The sequence below is a fragment of the Carassius carassius genome, chromosome 5 (assembly GCF_963082965.1).
Source record: "Carassius carassius chromosome 5, fCarCar2.1, whole genome shotgun sequence".
NCBI lineage: Eukaryota > Metazoa > Chordata > Actinopteri > Cypriniformes > Cyprinidae > Carassius > Carassius carassius.
Genome location: NC_081759.1, coordinates 11,304,122 through 11,327,032, shown reverse-complemented (window position 1 = coordinate 11,327,032; position 22,911 = coordinate 11,304,122). Strand labels below are relative to the sequence as shown.

Sequence of the window (22,911 nt, the reverse complement as noted above, 5' to 3'; positions counted from 1 at the left end):
AAGACATCACACTGCAGTGTAAAATCATCTGAATACAGTATCAGTACATTTTGTCATAAACAGAACGAGCATCAGTTCACTGATGGGGATCGTGTCCAGTGTATCCATCACTGGGTTCTGTTGTCTTTTGTCGCATCACGCCACTTGTGTCCGGTGTAGACCTGGCGTGCTTTTTTAATGGGTTATGTTACAGCCCTGCTTGTTTTTAATGTTTTTATTAAATATCTGTATTGACTGCATGATCATATCATCGCATTATTTACTGCCATGTGACCTACAAAAGTAAGGCTTGGCGAGCCGAGCAACAAGCATTGCTGCAGGTTGATTTTTGGCGGATATGCTGTGCTTGTGCTGCTGCGGTAGTCTTGATTTAGTCGGGTGAAACATCTCTCTCACTTGGCAGCAGAGTCTGTGAGAGTGAAGCAGTAACAACTTCCCCTCCGCGCTCAGAGCATTTATAATATTCACTCCGATCCGAGCTCACTGATACCAGAAACACCGCCGCCTTCACTCCGTGGATAAAGTATTTCAGTATGTTTGAAATGTTATGTTCATAACGTAGCCTATAAAAAAATTAAAATAACAGGAGAGTTTCAAAGTGGCTTATTGTGTGTAAACTTTTTTTCCCTATCACATGCCAAACTAATAACATTGTAAGCATTAAATCTGCTTTCTGCTGTGCAAATTTTGTTTGTGAGGAAAATAACAGTACATTTTTGTCGGTTATTTTATCTAAACAGATCGATGAATTTATTCAAGATTTCAAAATCAGCCTACTGATACATTTGTTTGAATGCATTATTGCTAAAGCGATTGCGTGTGAATGTGCTGTATCTGTTTAAATCATGCTTTAACCTGAAAATAATCAGTAAAAGAAACAGACAAAACTCCTTAGCCTTTAACATCCCGCTTGACTCTTGCAGTCATTATAACCTTCTGATCAAGCCATAGCTCAATATGTTTAACATGAATTCTTGCTGAATATGCAGTTATATTACGGGCTGTTGGCATGAATTGTACGCGTGATGGAGGCTCTTGAAGCGAGTGAAAACCGATGCTCAGACTCTTAATATCCGCTCCTGGCACCAGTCAGAATCACACCGCTCCGATCATCCTCTGCTCAGCAGCGTGTCTCTGTCAGACTCGCGGGGAGGGTTGAGCAACTCGGTACTACTCAGGGAGCCCTGAGTGGTGCGTCGGTGGATGTTAAAAAGAAAACCGATTTTCATTCAAACAAACCGATGTAAATTACAAATTCGAGTTAATCGAAAAAATCGATTTATCACACAGCCCTACTTGCTTTCATATAATTTAAAAAATGCAGCTGCATTTAAATGCAGGTGTACAAAATATGTGCAAGATTTGCACTACACTGATGGTAGATGTGCAGCATTTATTCTTATTCTTTTTATCTTCATTACAAATCTTGTTTGGTTTTTTTTTGGATAATTGCAAGAATAAACAACATATTACTAATTCATAAAGAAATAATTTAAGCAGTTAAAACCTATTTTTAAACTTGAATTTAAATACTATTAAACTAACTTTAAAATCTCAAGGAGTTTATCAGTTTAAAAGGATAAAATGTAACAGTGCATGTTAAATAGCCTAAATGAACTTGTGTTAACAATATAATTAGATTTTTTTAAATGAACAACTCCTGTATAAAATTGGACAGCAAGCTTTATATCAAACATTTTTAAATCGTCCACAGCTGAGCATCGCGGGAGGCTGATCTGCGCCAGAGCGCGTGAAGTGAATGTGATGAATGAAGTCATTTTCAGATGCAATGAAAAAAAGAAAAAAAAAGAAATCCTGGATAGCCAAGATTAGGCCCATGCAGGCTCTGTTCTGAATCATCTAATAATTATAATTTCTGTTAACTCAGAGTAACAAATTTTAACGGATTAATCGCCTATTTTCATTTGCTACGTTTTCTTAATTTATTTTAAACACGCTAAAAAAGAAAGTTTGTGAGAGTCGTGTATAGGTTGCATTTTAACGGATTAATCACCTTTTTTCGTTTGCTGCATGTTTTTTAATTTTTGATATAATTCATGTATAAATTGCATTTTATTACATTTAGAAATAATAACGGCTGGCCTAATAATGTTATAATGTACCAACAGGAAATATTTAGTTCACTTTACAACAAATACTTTAAATTTAACAAATATATCAGAACAAAACAAGAATTAAAAATATATAATTCTAATTGATAAATATAATCGCAGTGTATAATAATATAATTTTTGCTTAATGTTATCGTGCACATTTTATCTCACCAAACATTTCTAATGTGCGATCATATTAAGAAGTTTGTCTGTGAGATCTGCAAGATCTCTCATGCGCGCCGCGGAGGCTGTCAGTCACACACACACACAACAAGAACGCGCGCGCATGTATGAAAACCGCTTAATACAAAAAGTGACGATGGCGGAGAGAACAAAACGTTCCAAAGTGCAACATAAATTTTGCATGTAAGTGCGGAAACACAAGCAATATGTCAAAGCATCTTTCAAAAGTGCATTTTGAAACACAAAGTACTGATAAGAACACCGTTAAAGTACCGGACCGTTAAGCAGTATCGGTAAGAGTAGTAATAACGTTAAAACCTTAACGATACCCATCCCTACACATAAGGCATAATTCAAAAATGCAAAGTGTTAGTAGTTTGAAAAAAATCAAGAATAATGACATTTAATGAGTTAATAATAATTATTGCTAAATGCTGGACCGTTCTCATTTCGCTCTGCATATGGAACCTGAAGATTTTTTTTAAACCAAGAATGAACCAAAATGAAATTGAAATGAAAACATTTAGCTTATATATATATATATATATATATATATAGATATATATATATATATATATATATATAGGCCTTATATTTATTTATTGTTTAATAACATTAACATGCATATGATACAATTAATTTTTGATGAGTAGACTGTAGCCTAAGATTATCCTACATTTTGAAATTAACTCACTGTAAATGTTTTAATATTTTTAAAGATGTTACAATGTAATAATGTTATTGTTGTTCTATTTCCTCCTTTTATCCCATTTTAAAATTACATTCATTTCACAATCCGTCCCTTTGCACCACCTGGCGGTAGTTTCGCGAATGATTTTAACACATGACTGAATTACAGTAACAGTTACGCACGGTGGCAATGCCCATTTAGCTTGTCCACCTACTGTATGTGAAATCACACACCTGATGGAATTTAGCGCTGATTAGAGAACCAGCTTTACTGATAAGATTCGCATTAATTATCGCACGATATTTATCGCACACCCCTATTTTCAGAAAACTGGGAAGGCCATGGCAGAAGCTTAATTTTAAGCTCCGTGATCCATTTTTGTGTTGATTTGGATATTTGTTTTGGATTATTGATCAAGTCACGGCCCATTATAAGATTTCTAACAGAAACAGTTAGGTTTAGATTTTTTTTTTCTTTTTTCTTTTGGTATTTGATAGGATTACAAATTATTATAAATACACACATTATACAAATAAAACAACAGTGCTTTATTTTAAGGTACAACAGGTGTATTTAGCAGGAGCATTCAATAAAATAAAATGATATAAAAATAAAACACTATAGATTTAAGTTTTTCAGTTAAGAGTAGTGAGGTGATTTTTCATTGTATTTTGTTGTTTTTATTAAATTTGAAGGAATAGTTCACCCAAAAACAAAAATTAGGGGTTTTCATAGGGTTTTATTTTTATACCATCATTTACTCATTCAAAATTTGTTTTAAACCTGAATAAGTTTCTTTCTTCTGCTGAACATAAATGCTATTTTGAAGAAAGCGGGAAACCAAACAGCTGCTGATTCACAGTAACTTAGTATTTATTTCCTACTATCAAATTCAGTGTGAACCAGCAACAGTTTGGTTACCCACATTCTTCAAAATATCATCTTTTTGTGTTCTGCACAAGAAAGAAATTAATACAGGTTTGGGACAACATGTAAGTAAATATTAACAGAAAATAATTTTGGAGTGAACTATCCCTTTAATGACAAGTGGCAGCATGTTTAGTACTGTCCCTTTAAGGCCTGCACACATCTAATATACAGACACTCAGTTTTCTCTCAACTTTTTACTTTCATTTTAGACAGTCAACTAAGTCTGTGCATAAACCTGTTGTGTTTTGACAGTATTAGCATTAGTATTAAATTAAATTAAAATAAATAAAAGTGCTGTTTTACAGTTTTTTTTTTGTTTGCGTGCTTTGGGTGTAGGCATTCAAAAAAAGCGCATGCCAGAACAGCATGCAAATAAAACAATTAACAGGTAAGGCTTTATAGCAGATGAATATAAAATACTTTTGTATTTGAAAATAAGTGTTAAATGTCCCGTGAGAGTAAATCTACCACAGAGTTAACACTGATGTGAATTTATGTTGCGTTGTAGCCAAGCGACAACCTCCCGCTCTCTCTCATGAAGCATACACAGAAGTGACTAAACCTGTAATTCATCGACTGGCCCCTTAAGGCTGGCTCCAAAGTCAGTCCCATAGACTCCCATGCTAAAAAGGCCAACTTTACAGCAGAAAAAAAAAAAATCACATTGATCACATTCACTCGCGCTGCACTCTGCACAAGTCTGCAGTGCGTCACGGCTCAGACACGGGAACCGGGATTATACCAGCATGTTTCTGAACCATCCCAGAAGCAGCTCTCCAATGCGTTTATACAGCGATCTGTCATGCTACAACAAAGACGTAAAAAAAAAATAATAATTCACCAAAAAAAAACAAAACTTGTATTTGTTTGGTACACATGCATACCGAACTGAAAGGCCAGTACCAAAACGGTTTCGGTATGAATACGTGTACCATAACACCCCTAAAATATATATACGTTGAATGATTCTCAATAATAGAAACTGTTTCAATACAGTTTCGATACATTGATTCCAGCTCTGCTTTTTTACTCTTTCTTTTCTCTAACAGTAAACTGGCATACAGAGATGTGTGTGTGTATTTTAATTAAGTATATAAGTTATATAGTAGTGTTGTCAAAAGACCCGGTAGTTTTATTTAAATATGTCCATTGTCCACTATAAACTTTTATAAACCTCACAGAAACGTAAAGTTCTCTCTGAAGTCAAAATAATTTGGATTTAACTCTTGCAAGTGAATCATTTAAGATGCAAATATTATCACTTAAATACTGTAGTGAAAAGTAATTAAATGATAAAGCACTTGTAATTTTACAGTGCAGTTGTATTACATTAGTAATATATTATATTATGTCTAATAATAATAATTATTATTATTATGCTTGCATTTTCATATTTTTTTTATATTTTAAATGTTCCTTTTGTGTTAATTTGGCAAAAAGCAAAAAGTGATCACTATTTATTATAAGCATTTTGTTAACGATTGATTATTTTTGTTAACAATGTTGATTGTTGTTGCAGTAAATGATCCGTAATGTACTCTGTAACCATAGCTGTTCTTTCCAGGGCAAAAAACAACTACTACACCACCTTTTTACAATTCTCGAGAACAATTGAACATTTTTGATAAACAGATCAAATATAATCAAAATTGGAAAAATATGTTTTTTTAATCTGTATTTCCTAACCCAATTCAACAGCAAATTAATTTAGATATAGTTCAAATTGTATTCCCTTAATATTTTCCTGTGGTTTGAATATGTATATTTATATTGAGGCATTCCATCAAAGCTAAAAATGTAAATATAATGACAACATTTCAATTCATCAAGAAGACATATTCCTTTTGCTGTACTTTCATGCTGATTTACTCCATCTATCCATCATAAGTAGACTAAACTAGATTTTACATTTAAAGTTATTTTTAGCACCCTGCCGTAGTTGCCAGTGTTTTGATTAGCTGCTCGGGTGTAGCTAGTTAGTTCCCTCAGCCCTAGAAACAAAATAGTTTATATCTATAATAGAGCTGTAATCGGGCCTTAAAAGTTAGGCCCGACAGGACCTGAGCCCGACAGGTTGCGGCCCGAGCCCGACAAGTACATTTTGATTGACAGCTTTTTTAAAGCCTGAACCCGTTTACAGCCCGGCATTATCTAAAGGTGCGCACACACACAACTCTTTTGCCTTTTGTCAATGAGTCATTTATACATGTTTTAACATAATTTATTCATAACTAACGTAGACTAGACCACTTGGAAGTTGGAATAAAGAAATAAGTCCTCTGTGACATCGTAACATCTCAGCATTCTAGACGTAGGCTCATTTAGCCTATAAATAGACCAACTCACCAATTTAAACGAGTAATTTTTAACAAATTAAATAAAGATAAATTTTAAATTAAGATGGGTATTTGGCATTAACGAAATTAAGATAAAGGCTCCGCCGGATTTGCTTTCATTTGTTATCATTTGAAAAACCATTACTCACAGAGATTAGGCTAAGCCTACATGTTTTTGTCCAGGAAAATGATTGAATCCACTGTAGATGGCTTCAGCGCGTTCCTGCGCTCACTGATGGTGTGTCATTATTCACTCAATATTCTCATTATAAACATGGCCAAAATTTTTCCACACCTCAGACTCTGCTTTAGTTGCAACCAAAACGTAAATCACCAGAGGCAAGCCTCCGTTACACCTACTCTGCATTCATTTTTGCATCTTTCTCGTGCTAATCGAAACACATCACATGACCGCTCATTTATCTCGCAAACCGGAGCGCAAGCCCGAGCCCAACCTGAGCCCGCTTAAGATGATATAAATTAAGCCCGAACCTGACCGAACCCATCGGGTCCGGGCAAAGATCTTCAGCTCTAATTTGTAATTCTTTTTGCTAGTATCTGTCTTTCTACCTCTGGTTTGAGGTCTCGGTGTACGACTCCAGCCTCATGCATGTAGCTGACCGCAGACACAAGACTCTTCATCAGCTGACTAGCCTCCCATTCTGCAAACATCTTCTTTTTCCTTATTCGCTCCAAAAGCTCTCCACCACGCAACAACTCCATAACCAGATAAGTGTGATACTGCGAGAGATGAAACAGAGATTATAGGGAAAAAAAACAGAAAGTAGGTGATATACAGGTAAAAAGAGAAGTAACAGTGTAAACATACGTGATCAGGTATATATGCATATTACTTTTTTGCTTAAAACAGCAGAATGTCTTCATTTTGAAAGCTAGTACTGTATGTGTGGCATACCTGATCGGTATAGGCCTCATGGAGTGTGACAATGTTGGGGTGAGATTCACACTGGCGTAGTGCTGCTATCTCTTTCTGAGTCATGGCCTCCATCCTGCAATGGCAGAACAACTATGAGTAGGCGTGTATGATATGTTTCATCTATGATAAAATCGTAATTGTTGTTTTAATGATGTGCATTATTGAGTATGTCACTTGCTTTGCAAAAACCAGTTCACATATTCACTGCATGATGTAGCCTATTAGAACACAGTTAGAAGACATCTTAGAGCAACACACAGGTGTTTCATCACTGAATGAATCTGCATTTCTTAATGGATCAATAACCTAGGGCTGTCATCAACTAAGGATTTGTCTAGTAGTTGTTCCTTTTAAGCATTAGTCGACTAATTGCACGTTTATTAATAAACCATTTAGATTATTATGAGCCTTTGTTTGAACACGTTTTACAAAAGTGCGATTTGTTTTTTATTGTGAGTGCACACAAATAAACAGTCTTTACAGATTCTAAAGATGCATTACTCTTATCTGTATGACCAAAAAGGACCAGTATTTTAGGAGTAAGTGACCACACCGGTGCCTCCATCTGTCCTGCACATTTCTAGGTTAACATTACATTGAACGGCCATGTTTGGATGTCCTGCCCGATGTACTGTATTACCATAGACTAGCTGTTAACGATCTGTTAGTTACGGACAGCATGACTGCACCAGTAAATTTTTGGTTGGCCAATCGACTAACGATTAATTGACTATTAGGGGGCAGCCCTACAATAACCCATTCATAAAGACAGTTACTTGCTTAGTTTCTAAATGAATCAGCCGTTTTAGGCCTTGTTTACACATGGTATTAAGTATCATTTTTGTCAATCCTATCACAACAGGTGTACATACAGATGTGAATGTGGGATGATACAAAAGTACTCAAATACAAATTTGATCGGATTGCTTTTACAGTATAGTACAGATGCTCATGTGGTTAAATGCATTAAAAAAATGCTCATAGGCTCTCTCTCGTGCACCTGCATGGTTTAAAACACCAAATAGTTATGCTATGACAAGAACAAAGAGTCTCTCTCTTGCTCCACCCATGCACGATAATATTGTGTACTGTTGATCTCACGGACTGACAATATGACGATTTGAAAAATGACCCTATCACCCAACACTAGTATACACCTAATGGGAGCACTTTTGGAAAAGTTTATTTCTGTCACTGCTGTGAACTAACCATCACATAGAATATGAAGAATAGGAAAAGCATTAGAAGTCAGTGATCCATGGCAGGCCAAATTCATCCAAATACTAGCACAAAAACACAATCAGGAAAATATTTTCTACTGACAAAAACCCAAAAGATTTCAAGATATATATATTTTTTGTCAATATCAAACACCTCTAGTGCTAAGACTAAAGCAATGTTGGAAATAAAATGTCTTATGGCTGGTGTTTGGGAACACACTGTATAGGCCCACTGTACTATGCTATGGGGAGTTGTTGTGTTATGAATTAGTCTGAAATTTTAGCGAGAAGTTCTCCTGTGCGCATATATATATATATATATATATATATATATATATATATATATATATATATATACACACACACACACATTACTGACCAAAAGTTTGGACACACCTTCTCATTCAAAGGGTTTTTTATTTTCATGACTATGAAAATTGTAGAGTCACACTGAAGGCATCAAGGGCTATTTGACCAAGAAGGAGAGTGATGGGGTGCTGCGCCAGATGACCTGGCCTCCACAGTCACCGGACCTGAACCCAATCGAGATGGTTTAGGGGTGAGCTGGACCGCAGACAGAAGGCAAAAGGGCCAACAAGTGATAAGCATCTCTCGGGGAACTCCTTCAAGACTGTTGGAAGACCATTTCAGGTGACTACCTCTTGAAGCTCATCAAGAGAATGCCAAGAGTGTGCAAAGCAGTAATCAAAGCAAAAGGTGGCTACTTTGAAGAACCTAGAATATGACATATTTTCAGTTGTTTCACACTTTTTTGTTATGTATATAAGTCCATATATAATTCCACATGTGTTAATTCCAGAACGTTCTCATCCCAAGGCGTCATATACTGACCCTTTTGACATTTCGTCAACATCCTACGCACATGGCACCCTCTAGCGTCAATATTAGACGCAGATAAATATGGGACAGAAGGCGCCTCCTAGCGGTCTAACCCTAACCCATAATCTGTGTCTCATATTGACGCTAGAGGGTGCCATATGCGTAGGATGTTGACGAAATGTCAAAAGGGTCAGTATATGACGCCTTGGGATGAGAATGCGTTAATTCATAGTTTTGATGCCCTGAAACTTACACGTGTCAGTGTTTACTAATAGATTCAATGAAACGGGATAAATTTGAGCTTGACAAACTATGTATCATTATAAAGATCTAAGCCTCAAGCATCGACGACAGACCTCTGTTTTTCAATGAAAAGCTTATAAAGACTCTATTTGCTATATTTGTTTAAGCAGTACACATAAAAACATGAGCAATGGAAACGCTGTACATACCAGATCCGTCGTAATAACGAGTCATAAACACATCCACAGCTGTAAATCCCGGTTTAGTTAGAAAGGTAAGGGTCCACTGAACAACATCTCACGAATAGGGCTGGGATAAACGATTATTTTTTTAACGATTAATCTAGCGATTATTTTTTCGATGCATCGATTAATCTAACGATTAATTTTTCGGGCCGATTCGATTTCGATTATCTCCCCATTAATTGACTACTAACAATTTATACATGTTGATTTTCATATCTGAATGAAAAAAACATGAATTCCTTAACATTGCAATATATGTTTATTGCTCTTAAAATTACAAAATAAAAGACTGACTAAGAATGGATTACTTTGCAATTGTATAGAGCATAGCATTCAATAAAACCTTGAAGCCTTGAAAACACATAGCTTACTGAAACAAGCTTACTGAACACATAGGGCCTAGCTTACTGAAAAAAAGTTCTTCTTTCAGATGAAAATAACAACAACTTGATGTCTAGCATTCAATAAAAAAAGTTCACCCAAAATACTTGTTTAGAGCAATTGAAAGAATACAGTAACCAATGTAAACTTTAGGACTTTAAGCTAATACAGAGAGTGCTTTTCCAAAATAAAAATAAAAAAATTTAACAGTGGGAGCCAGCAGCCTGTCATGGAGAAAAAAAAATCTCCGATTGCTCCACGTGAAACTTTGGCGTTCCGCCCTTTTTCTATCGTGTCTAATGATTTTGGTTAATATTCACGAGGGGTGGGGGAAGAGAGAGAGAGAGCGCTCGTGTAGTTTGAAGACTGTGAGTGAAACTGCGCGTGAAACTTTGGTGTTTCGCCCTTTTTCTATCGTGTTTAATGATTTTGATTTTGCACAAGGGAGAGAGAGAGCAAGAAGCGCTTGTGTTGTTTGAAGACTGTGAGTGCGCGCGCAGCCGGGGCTCTCTCTCGTACGCGCGTTGGACAGTGTTTTCTGGTTGGACAGTGTTTTCTCTACTTCCTGTTGGCCTTCTGTAGCAAATTGTAGCTCCGTGTAGCTGTTTTTATTTTATTTTTTTCTCTAGAATCTTTATCTTACTATCACTCTCTGTTTTTTAAAGTGGTAAAATATAACTTAATTCACACCATATTTCTGATATTATCGATCAATCTTATCAGATTAACTTTGATCGTTCACTTTTATTTTATTTACGTGAGTGCAGTACACCTGCAAAGCGTTAGCACTCGTTAGCTTGTCATTAGCGTTTTCATTCGAACCTATCGCTGTTTTCTTTTCTCCTCTCCCTCGCTCCAGTTTTTATCACAAGTTCATCAAACAACCGCAGTAAGAATTTTCATCAAGCACGGTGAGTAATGGCTTCTCCTATCATTGTTTCTTGCACCTCTTGCCACATGTACAGTTTATCTATCTCTGTCGCTGATGAGGGATTCACATGTGATAAATGCAGGGAAATAGTTAGGCTGACAGAGAAGATTTCAGAATTAGAGACACGCATCCTTTAATTGAGGACAGTAAGAATGTTAGGGCTCTAGATACGGCTTTGGATGCGTCTAGCTCAGGGATTCCTGTACATTGTTCGGTTCCGGAAACAGAGCCCCAGCAGCAGGGCAACTGGGTGACGGTGAGGCAGCGTAGTCGTGGGTCAAAACACCACTCTTCTGTTCCGATCAAAACATTAAACAGGTTCTCCCCACTCAGTGATGCACCCACTGAGAAACCTGATGAAAGTGCTCTAGTTATTGGTGATTCTATTGTACGGAACGTGAATATAGAGACACCAGCCACCATAGTCAAATGTTTACCGGGAGCCAGAGCGCCTGACATCTTGGCAAATTTAAAAGTGCTGGCTAATGCTAAACGTAAATACAGTAAGATTGTTATTCATGCCGGCGCTAATGATGTTCGACTTCGCCAGTCGGAGATCACTAAAAATAACATTAAAGAGGTGTGTGAACTTGCAAGCACGATGTCAGACACTGTAATATGCTCTGGTCCCCTCCCTGCTTACCGTGGTGATGAGATGCATAGCAGATTGTCATCACTCAATGGCTGGATGTCTAAGTGGTGCCCACAGAATAACATAGGTTTCATAGACAATTGGACAAGCTTTTGGGGCAGACCTGACCTGTTTAAAAGAGATGGTCTTCATCCCTCCTGGGGTGGCGCCACTCTTCTCTCTAGAAATATGGCAAATAGTCTTAGTGTTTATACTTGACTAACTGGGGCCCAGGTCAGGAAGCAGACAGACTGGCTAAACCGACCGTCTGCTAGCTGCCTCCCGTCACAGAGGTCAGTTAATTCTCAGCACATAGAGACTTTTTCACCTAGATATCACACTATAGAGACTGTGTCTGTTCCCCGAACTAGAAAATACAAAAAACGTCCAAACCAAGTTAAGATTAACAATTTAATTGAGGTTCAACAAATAAAAAACAGAAGCAATATGGATAAACAAATGATAAAGCTTGGCTTATTGAATATCAGATCCCTTTCTACGAAAACACTATTTGTAAATAATATGATCACTGATCATAATATAGATGTACTCTGTTTGACAGAAACCTGGCTAAAACCTGATGATTACATTATTTTAAATGAGTCCACCCCCCAAGATTACTGTTATAAACATGAGCCACGTCTAAAAGGCAAAGGTGGAGGTGTTGCTTCAATTTATAACAACGTTTTCAGGATTTCTCAGAGGGCAGGCTTCAAGTATAACTCGTTTGAAGTAATGGTACTTCATATAACATTATCCAAAGAAACAAATGTTAATGATAAATCCCCTGTTATGTTTGTACTGGCTACTGTATACAGGCCACCAGGGCACCATACAGACTTTATTAAAGAGTTTGGTGATTTTACATCCGAGTTAGTTCTGGCTGCAGATAAAGTTTTAATAGTTGGTGATTTTAATATCCATGTTGATAATGAAAACGATGCATTGGGATCAGCATTTATAGACATTCTGAACTCTATTGGTGTTAGACAACACGTTTCAGGACCTACTCATTGTCGAAATCATACTCTAGATTTAATACTGTCACATGGAATTGATGTTGATGGTGTTGAAATTATTCAGCCAAGTGATGATATCTCAGATCATTATTTAGTTCTTTGCAAAATTCATATAGCCAAAATTGTAAATTCTACTTCTTGTTACAAGTATGGAAGAACCATCACTTCTAACACAAAAGACTGCTTTTTAAGTTATCTTCCTGATGTATCCAAATTCCTTAGCATATCCAAAACCTCAGAACAACTTGATGATGTAACAGAAACTATGGACTCTCTCTTTTCTAGCACTTTAAATAAAGTTGCTCCTTTACGCTTAAGGAAGGTGAAGGAAAACAGTTTGACACCATGGTATAATGAGCATACTCGCACCCTAAAGAGAGCAGCCCGAAAAATGGAGCGCAGCTGGAGGAAAACAAAACTAGAGGTATTTCGTATTGCTTGGCGGGAAAGTAACATATCCTACAGAAAAGCATTAAAAACTGCTAGATCCGATTACTTTTCTTCTCTTTTAGAAGAAAACAAACATAACCCCAGGTATTTATTCAATACAGTGGCTAAATTAACGAAAAATAAAGCCTCAACAAGTGTTGACATTTCCCAACACCACAGCAGTAATGACTTTATGAACTACTTTACTTCTAAAATCAATACTATTAGAGATAAAATTGCAACCATTCAGCCGTCAGCTACAGTATCACATCAGACAGTGCACTATAGATCCCCTGAGGAACAGTTCCACTCATTCTCTACTATAGGAGAGGAAGAATTGTATAAACTTGTTAAATCATCTAAACCAACAACATGTATGTTAGACCCTATACCATCTAAGCTCCTGAAAGAGGTGCTTCCAGAAGTCATAGATCCTCTTCTGACTATTATTAATTCCTCATTGTCATTAGGACATGTCCCCAAAACCTTCAAACTGGCTGTTATTAAGCCTCTCATCAAAAAACCACAACTTGAATCCAAAGAACTAGTTAATTATAGACCAATCTCGAATCTCCCTTTTCTGTCCAAGATACTAGAAAAGGTGGTATCCACACAATTATATTCCTTCTTAGAGAAAAATGGTATATGTGAGGATTTCCAGTCAGGATTTAGACTGTATCATAGTACTGAGACTGCTCTTCTTAGAGTTACAAATGATCTGCTCTTATCATCTGATCGTGGGTGTATCTCTCTATTAGTTTTATTGGATCTTAGTGCTGCGTTTGACACAATTGACCACAACATTCTTTTGCATAGACTTGAATACTTTGTTGGCATCAGTGGAAGTGCATTAGCATGGTTTAAGTCGTACTTATATGACCGCCATCAGTTCGTAGCAGTGAATGAAGATGTATCCTATCGATCACAAGTGCAGTATGGAGTACCTCAAGGCTCAGTACTAGGGCCGCTACTCTTCACGCTTTATATGTTACCCTTGGGAGATATCATCAGGAAACATGGTGTTAGCTTTCACTGTTATGCTGATGATACTCAGCTCTATATTTCTTCGCAGCCCGGTGAAACACACCAATTTGAAAAACTAATGGATTGCATAGTCGATATAAAAAACTGGATGACGAGTAATTTCTTACTGCTAAATTCTGAAAAAACAGAGGTGTTAATTATAGGACCTAAAAACTCTGCTTGTAATAACCTAGAACACTGTCTAAGACTTGATGGTTGCTCTGTCAATTCTTCATCATCAGTTAGGAACCTAGGTGTGCTACTTGATCGCAATCTTTCCTTAGAAAGCCACGTTTCTAGCATTTGTAAAACTGCATTTTTCCATCTCAAAAATATATCTAAATTACGGCCTATGCTCTCAATGTCAAATGCAGAAATGTTAATCCATGCATTTATGACCTCAAGGTTAGATTATTGTAATGCTTTATTGGGTGGTTATTCTGCACGCTTAGTAAACAAACTACAGCTAGTCCAAAATGCAGCAGCAAGAGTTCTTACTAGAACCAGGAAGTATGACCATATTAGCCCGGTCCTGTCAACACTGCACTGGCTCCCTATCAAGCATCGCATAGATTTTAAAATATTGCTTATTACTTATAAAGCCCTGAATGGTTTAGCACCTCAGTATTTGAATGAGCTCCTTTTACATTATAATCCTCTACGTCCGCTACGTTCTCAAAACTCAGGCAATTTGATAATACCTAGAATATCAAAATCAACTGCAGGCGGCAGATCCTTTTCCTATTTGGCGCCCAAACTCTGGAATAACCTACCTAACATTGTTCGGGAGGCAGACACACTCTTGCAGTTTAAATCTAGATTAAAGACCCATCTCTTTAACCTGGCATACACATAACATACTAATATGCTTTTATTATCCAAATCCGTTAAAGGATTTTTAGGCTGCATTAATTAGGTAAACCGGAACCGGAAACACTTCCCATAACAACCTATGTACTTGCTACATCATTAGAAGAATGGCATCTACGCTAATATTTGTCTGTTTCTCTCTTGTTCCGAGGTCACCGTGGCCACCAGATCCAGTCTGTGTCCAGATCAGAGGGTCACTGCAGTCACCCGGATCCAGTACGTATCCAGACCAGATGGTGGATCAGCACCTAGAAAGGACCTCTACATCCCTGAAAGACAGCGGAGACCAGGACAACTAGAGCCCCAGATACAGATCCCCTGTAAAGACCTTGTCTCAGAGGAGCACCAGGACAAGACCACAGGAAACAGATGATTCTTCTGCACAATCTGACTTTGCTGCAGCCTGGAATTGAACTACTGGTTTCGTCTGGTCAGAGGAGAACTGCCCCCCCAACTGAGCCTGGTTTCTCCCAAGGTTTTTTCTCCATTCTGTCACCGATGGAGTTTCGGTTCCTTGCCGCTGTCGCCTCTGGCTTGCTTAGTTGGGGACACTTCATCTACAGCGATATCGTTGACTTGATTGCAAATAAATGCACAGACACTATTTAACTGAACAGAGATGACACAACTGAATCCAATGATGAACTGCCTTTAACTCTCATTTTTGCATTATTGACACTGTTTTCCTAATGAATGTTGTTCAGTTGCTTTGACGCAATGTATTTTGTTTAAAGCGCTATATAAATAAAGGTGACATTGACATTGACGCGCTCTGTCACTGTCACTCACCGATCAAATAAGGCTTTGACACCCGCCAAAAAAAAAGATCAATGCAGAAAAACCCCTGGATTGGTTATATAACGTTGGACAGAATGTTGATCCGGCCATCGCGTATATTCAGCGCACATAAGTTAAACGTTTTGCAGACGTTTTTTAGAGAAATAAAAACAGGTCGACGAATCGATGCGCATATTTTGCATCGACGTATTTTTTGCGTCGACGTCATCGATGACCTCGACACGTTGTCCCAGCCCTACTCATGAAGCACGTTTAGTCCAACAAAGCAATAACGTTGTAATATGGATCATAATTCCTTAGTTTATGTTTCAGTTCTTCAGCGACAGAATTGTTTGAGTCCGTTATGAAATAACTCACGGTCGGAAAATGCATCTTGGTAGTAAAAAAACGGCATGGTTTTGCAGCGTACAATGTCCCAAACAGAATGAGACAATCCACCAGAAAAAAGAATGAATGAAAGATAAGCGAAAGATAGTATATTTGAATTCTGGCGCTCCCTCGTAACACTCTCTGACGCACCTGTCAGCTGATGGAGGCGGAATTTATAGCGATCGCCTTTATCTTTATTTCTTTTATTTTTCAACAGTTTTTATATATGTGAGAGTGTGTTTTATGTTGAATGTGAATGTATCTGCATGATTACCATCTGTTTGAGTGCAAATCAGCCCAAATCAGCTCGCTATTACTGTATGATCAGGGCTATCAAAGTGAACACGTCTATGTGAATAGAGAGAGTGGATTATTTACTTCAATGGCACATTTGTGTTATAACCATCTGAATAAGTGTCCATCAGCACATTAGCACTTATTTGCATCGTAATTCATAGTAAATGCTGCATTTCTAGCAATCTCAGGATTTTCTGTAACTGGCAAACAAAGTTAAATCTTTTTTTTTTCTTGTTATTCTTATTTTTCTTACTCAAAAATTCTTATTATATTTTTCTAGTGCTCAGATAAATCACTTATATGATATATGAAGTTTCTGTCTAGTGTTTTATAATGGAAAAAAACTATGCAGTGGTATGTTTAATGACTAAATAGTTTGTAGAAGCCTTCAATACTGTTGATAAATATTTTTCTTAAATTTGTGTGGGGGGGGGGGGGGGGGGTGTGTGTAGACATAGTCTCATAAAAATATTTGCAGGAGTCTCATTTTTCATGATATCTTATTTAGATTTGAAATAGAAACTCATGAGACATGTGACTTTCAACACATTACTTTCTAGATTGCTCCAGGTATCATTTCATGTATTTTCATATCAAATAACAAAATATTTAAGTGTGGAAAAAAAAATTTTCAAGGCACTTCAGTGTCTATAACTTTTAATATTTTTGAGCATTATCAAATCTGGTTGATAAAAAGTAAAGCCCAAAGGGTCTTCTTTCCAAAGACACCAAAATTATGTTTGTAACACACTGAAGTAAGAAACTGTTACAATTATAAGTTTGGAAGAGCACTTTCAGCTGTCCCATAATGGGGAGTGCTGGCTAACAGGTTAATGTCTCTACCTTCTGCTGATGATTTTTACAGCATACTCCTGGCCACTCTGCCTGTGTCTGCACTTCCTGCAGACAGAAAAACTACCCTCGCCCAGTGGAGCCCCCTGCAGGCACAGCTCATAGTGATGAAAAAACTGGGAGTCCTGAAAAAGACAGAAGAAACAATGCTGTTTTTTACCACCTAAAAAAAAATATAAAAAAATGATCTTTCAAATATTGTTTTGGAGATGCTGTTTACCTTTAGCATAGCACTGCGCTGAACTGTAGCAGAACCAGGCCTGTCAACATTCACATGAGCATCTAGAACATCCGCCATCACCACATTCTTATTGAACAAGATAGAAGGAGCCACAAAAGAGTAGCCCTGAGAGCAAGAGAGGACAGAATCACTATAGAGTTACAGAGTAAAATCTAAGATCCCTTCTGAAAAAATTTGTCTGGTCTTAGCTAGTCTGAAAGAATATTCTATTCTCCAAAAAAAAAAAAAAAGCTCCATGGGGGAAAAAATGTATTTGAAATTATATGAATACAAGTCAATAATTTCCTTAAGATGGTCTAGCTGGTCTTCCAGACAGGTTAAGCTGGTGTTTATCTGGTTAGACTGGTCTGTTTTGGCCAGCTAAGGTTTGTTTAAACTCTACTTTTCAGCAGGATTGTATAAAAACCATATAAAAACATCATGGAACAGGGTATACATGCCAAAGAAGGTGTTACAATGAAGTGTGTGCATGTGCATGTGTGCTTGTGTGTTTGTGACATGATCGGGTGTTTGAGTATTAAGTTACAAAGCATTACTGCATCTGTTTGTGCATACGTGTGAAGTGACACTATCTGTTGATATTAATAATGGAGGGTTGTGGCAGGAAACGTGATGTAATTTACTGAATGCATGTGTTTGTCTCCATGAAAACAGCACTGGGACGTGCGTTTGTATGTGTGAGCACCTGAAACAGACGGTCTGTACTAGGTGGTGTGCTGGCAGGAGAATAGAGCGGCTCCATTCCTGTAAACTCCTCCGCAAAGTTACCCACATCCAACTCATTACGTAATTCTGGTCGGAATGGACTGTGAACCTTTTTCTCAGCCAAGTCGGACCAGTTTAAACCCTGAAGAGATCAATCAGATGAGATGCGTGACAGCCTTAAAAAGTATGTGGATACTTAAATCACTTGTCATTGTATCAGATCAACTATCAAGTGTCATTTGATTTGTGTGTTTGTTTTAAAGATTCTAATTGTATCAGATCAAACATTTTATATGAAGAAAATTGTTGGCATTTTAAATGTTGAGGGAACAACATCCATTTCTCATGGCCATGACTTCCTATGTTGAGGGAACAACATCTTTTTCTAGTGGCCACGAGCTTAATGCCCAAACAGCAGATGAGACAATGGCAGTCGAGTATCAGTTGCATGGGGAGCAGAACTGAAGATGAAAACGATAATTTTCTTGTTGTTATACTCTCATCAAATTACCTTTTTAATCTGCTTAAGCAGAATGCTAATGTCATCTTGTGTTTCAGCAAGGTATCTCTGGCTAAAACTAACATTACATTTAGTGCGTCCATGCTAACATACAAATCTAAATACCATATATTCCGGACTATAAGGCGCACTTTTTTTCATAGTTTGGCAGTTCCTGCGACTTATAGTCAGGTGCGACTTATTTATCAAAATTAATTTGCCATGAACGGAGAGAAATGAACCAAGAGAAAACATTACCATCTACAGCCGCGAGAGGGCGCTCTATGTTGCTCAGTGCTCCTGTAGTCTACACTGAAAACATAGAGCACCCTCTTGCGGCTGTAGACGGTAATGTTTTCCCTTCTGGTTCTTGGATCTAAATAAATGCGACTTATAGTCCAGTGCGACTTATGTTTTTTTCCTTGTCATGACGTATTTTTGGACTGATTCAACTTCTACTTAGGCGCGACTTATAGTCCGAAAAATAAGGTAGTGGACTGTTCTCACATCATGTACAGTGGAGGTCAAAAAGACGTAAACGAAGGTCTACATTTTAGTGCCTATCCATTTGAAAATGGTTAAATGTACATTAATTTAATTGTCAGCTGTCATTGTGAGAGAGTGAGCAGCTTGTCCCAAGGAGCAACAGTAAACTATGGGGGGGGCAGGGCTTACCTCAATTGTCAGGTGGTTACAGTATTTGCTAAATATATGGTAGCATATTAATTATACTAGCATAATTATACAGAAGGTTATACATTAGGTAAAGCACTACACAAATTAGCCTAAAAGGGGAAATGGGTAGGGCTGCCCTAAACTAAAGATTTTTTCTGGTTGACTAGCAGTCGTTCATTTTAAGCATTTGTAGCCTAATCGCACGTTTATTAATAAACCATTTAAATAATTATAATAAGTCTATAATTGCCTACATAGCCTAGTAATTGCTCAAGCGTACACATAAAGCTTGCCAGAGTGCACCGGCAGAAGTAATGATTATGAATGTGTGAGGGAAAAACAGTAAGAAGTCTCCATTAACATTTTAATAATTTATTATATATACACGGAGTATCGCGCTCAAGTTCAGAGAGACCAAGATGGCAGAGAGCGCATTCGGTTTGCTTTCATTATTTCACAAAAACACAATCTTTTGTTGTTATTGTGAGTGGGCGTGCTAATTCAGCTTCCACACTCTGCACTGACACTTTTAATAGTGCACATTTTTCTGGGTTAAGCAGTCATAAAAAGTTACTGCTACTAACATATTTCAGATAACAAGCCATATTTGAGGTTGGCAAGCATTGGGGCAGCCCTAAAAATATATAACAATAAATATAAAAATATAGCCCTAACCATTTAATATTATTATAATATTATTATAAGAATTATAAGAATATTATAGTATTATTATATTACAGTTAAGTTCACGACTTCACATTGCATGGCTACAACATAGGGATTTTGTTACCTCGACAAAATGATCTCGTGGCCACGACATATCACATTCCCACAAGTTAATATGCCTTGGCTACGACAAAACTAAATTAACTGAACATGCCCCATTACGGTCTCTGTAGAATGGCTTTCCTGAGATTAATACAATCTATAAAATTTTACAACCTGTTTTAGCTTATCCACATTGTATCCACGAAACAGATATGTCACCATTGTGATCAATGATTTGGGCCCTTACAAAACAGTTTTGATCGAAACTGAAAATCCATTTTTAGTCACTACAATGATTACAACAACATTAAACTCAGAATTAAGGTGTGAGGAATAAAAACAGCTGAAAAGCAAAAAGTAAGCAGATGGAATGAAGAGAGAACCTTAAAGAAAGGATGAGACTTAATCTCCTCGGCTCCTCTGGGACCAGAGCCGAGTCTTTTATGAGGGTCCTTCACCAGTAACTTTCGCAGTAGATCCTGCGCCAAGGGGCCAATGATCGAGGGGAATGGAGGCTCACAGCGCAGGATGCGCCTGTCAGAGACAGAAAGTTCATTTAATTCTGGGAAATAACTTATCTGATGCAGCCATAACAACATAAGTTGTTATCACTTGGAGTTCAAACACTGTGTGAGTACACTGTGTATCTGGACGTGTGGAGAAAGTCATTAGAGTCATGGAGGTTTGCCCATGTGTGGGGGAGACTCACTTGGACACCTCACTCTGGGAATTTCTCTCTCCCTCCAGAGTAAACGGAGACGCTCCCGTCAACAGCTCAAACATAAGAATCCCCAAACTCCACCAGTCCACTGCCTACAGACAGGAAGGAAGGAACTATCACTACTATCATACACGTCATGCTTTATCACTCATTAATCAGAATTTGGTGAATCTCACAAAATCCTGTCAACAGACCTATTCAGACAGTAGTTGTTTCTCATGGGGGTGTATGGTAATTTCAACATTTACAAGGGCCAGACAGTGTTTTTGTTGCCATTCGAATCCAAAATATTTGTGTTTGTTGTCCACTACCAGCATAAAAATTCCCAGCCAAATTACCTGCTGGTTTTGACTGTCCAAAATCTGTTTTATAAATCTTTTTTGCCAACCAAGAACTGTATGGTAACTAAAGTGCTTTGTGATAATATGTATGCATTTTAAATACATATTATTTTATTACAGAAAAGCTGAAATCTTAATGAGAATAATATTACATCACTGCTCCAATACAGTGAGTAGGAGCTGTTTAAAAAAAAAAAAAACTTTTGCAATGGCCCATCATAATATTGTGTATTATATTTTTTTAATATTCATTACATACATTTATATAATGTAGGGCTTAGACAACTAATCATTATACTAGTTAAACAGATGAATTAACTTATTCCTGGTCATTTCCACTTTTTTTTAAAAGACAAAAATTTTGAGAATAAAATGCAAGACACAAAACCATTTAAACTAAACTGCTTTTTTTTTAAAAAAAAAAGGATATTTAAATAACCAAATCATAAACAGGATATTACAGTGCCTTGCGAAAGTATTCATACCCCTTCATTTTTTTCACGTTTCGTTATGTTGCTTCCTTTTGTTAACCTGCTTTATTACCTTTTTCCCCACATCATTCTACACTCCATACACCATACTGACAAAGTAGAAACAGAATTGATATAAAAAAAAACTGAAATAAGTACATTGCATAAGTATTCATATAGCTAAATATTTTGCTGAAAAACCTTTACAGCCTCAAGCCTTTTTTGTTTGATGCCATCCTTCGCCTCATCTCTTCACTTCTTAAGCTCTGTCAGGTTGGATGGGGGCACTTTTTTTTTCTTTTTCAGGTTTCTCCAGAAATATTGGACTGGGTTCAATCCGGGGCACTGGCTAGGCCACTCAAGGACATTCACAGAGTTGTCTATAAGCCACTCTTGATTTGTGTTTAGGGTCATTGTCCTGCTGGCAGGTTAACCTTCTGCCCAGTCTTAGGTTCTGAATGCTCTAGACTAGGTTTCATTAAGGCTATTTCAATATTTTGGTGCATTGAGTGTTTCTTCTACTCTGATGATTCCCTCAGTCCCTGCGGCTGAAATACAGTTCCACAGTAAGAGGCTGCTACCAGCACACTTTACTTTTGGGATGGTACTCTGCAGGTGATAAGCAATGCCTGGTTTCCTTCAAACACAATGCCTGGAATTGAGGTTAATCAGACCAGAGAATCTTGTTTCTCACAGTCTGGGGGTTAGTGTTGGGTGATATGGTCATTTTTCAAATCGCCATATCGTCAGCCCGTGAGATCGACGATACATGATATTATGGTGCATGGGTGGAGCAAGAGAGAGTCTCTCTGTACTTGTCATAGCACAACTATTTGGTGTTTTAAACCGCGCAGGTGCAGTCATACAGCGCTACGGACCGCGCACCTCATGACGAGCTCGACGCACCGCCACAGAAACAAGAATGAGATGCACTCTAACATAACTGTGGCTTTAAACTTAGGTTCAGGTAAACTCAAGTTAAAATATTGCACACATAAAGGCCATTCAGATTACCTGTTAAAGTGCAATGAAATACCTTATGACGATGTACGTCTGTTTGTGGAACAAGACTTTGTAACGGCCCAAACTATGTATTTTGCATGCATCACATTATAATGCGGTGTGCATGAAAATAATAACAAGGCGGCAGAG

General features: G+C 37.3%; 1 protein-coding gene across 2 annotated transcripts in view; it reads right to left on the bottom strand.

The window, feature by feature from the left end:
- The window catches only part of LOC132140790 (ribosomal protein S6 kinase alpha-4-like), a 57,777-nt gene that overhangs the window by 19,126 nt on the left and 15,740 nt on the right, over positions 1–22,911 (bottom strand). For both annotated transcript variants that reach the window (XM_059549772.1, XM_059549773.1), the window contains exons 9-15: positions 20,937–21,040; positions 20,611–20,761; positions 18,266–18,427; positions 17,560–17,685; positions 17,331–17,464; positions 7,171–7,264; positions 6,825–6,995 (exon numbers count right to left, since the gene is read on the bottom strand). In XM_059549772.1, coding sequence (XP_059405755.1) covers positions 6,825–6,995; positions 7,171–7,264; positions 17,331–17,464; positions 17,560–17,685; positions 18,266–18,427; positions 20,611–20,761; positions 20,937–21,040 — 942 coding nt within the window. The remainder of the gene's footprint in view (positions 1–6,824; positions 6,996–7,170; positions 7,265–17,330; positions 17,465–17,559; positions 17,686–18,265; positions 18,428–20,610; positions 20,762–20,936; positions 21,041–22,911) is intronic.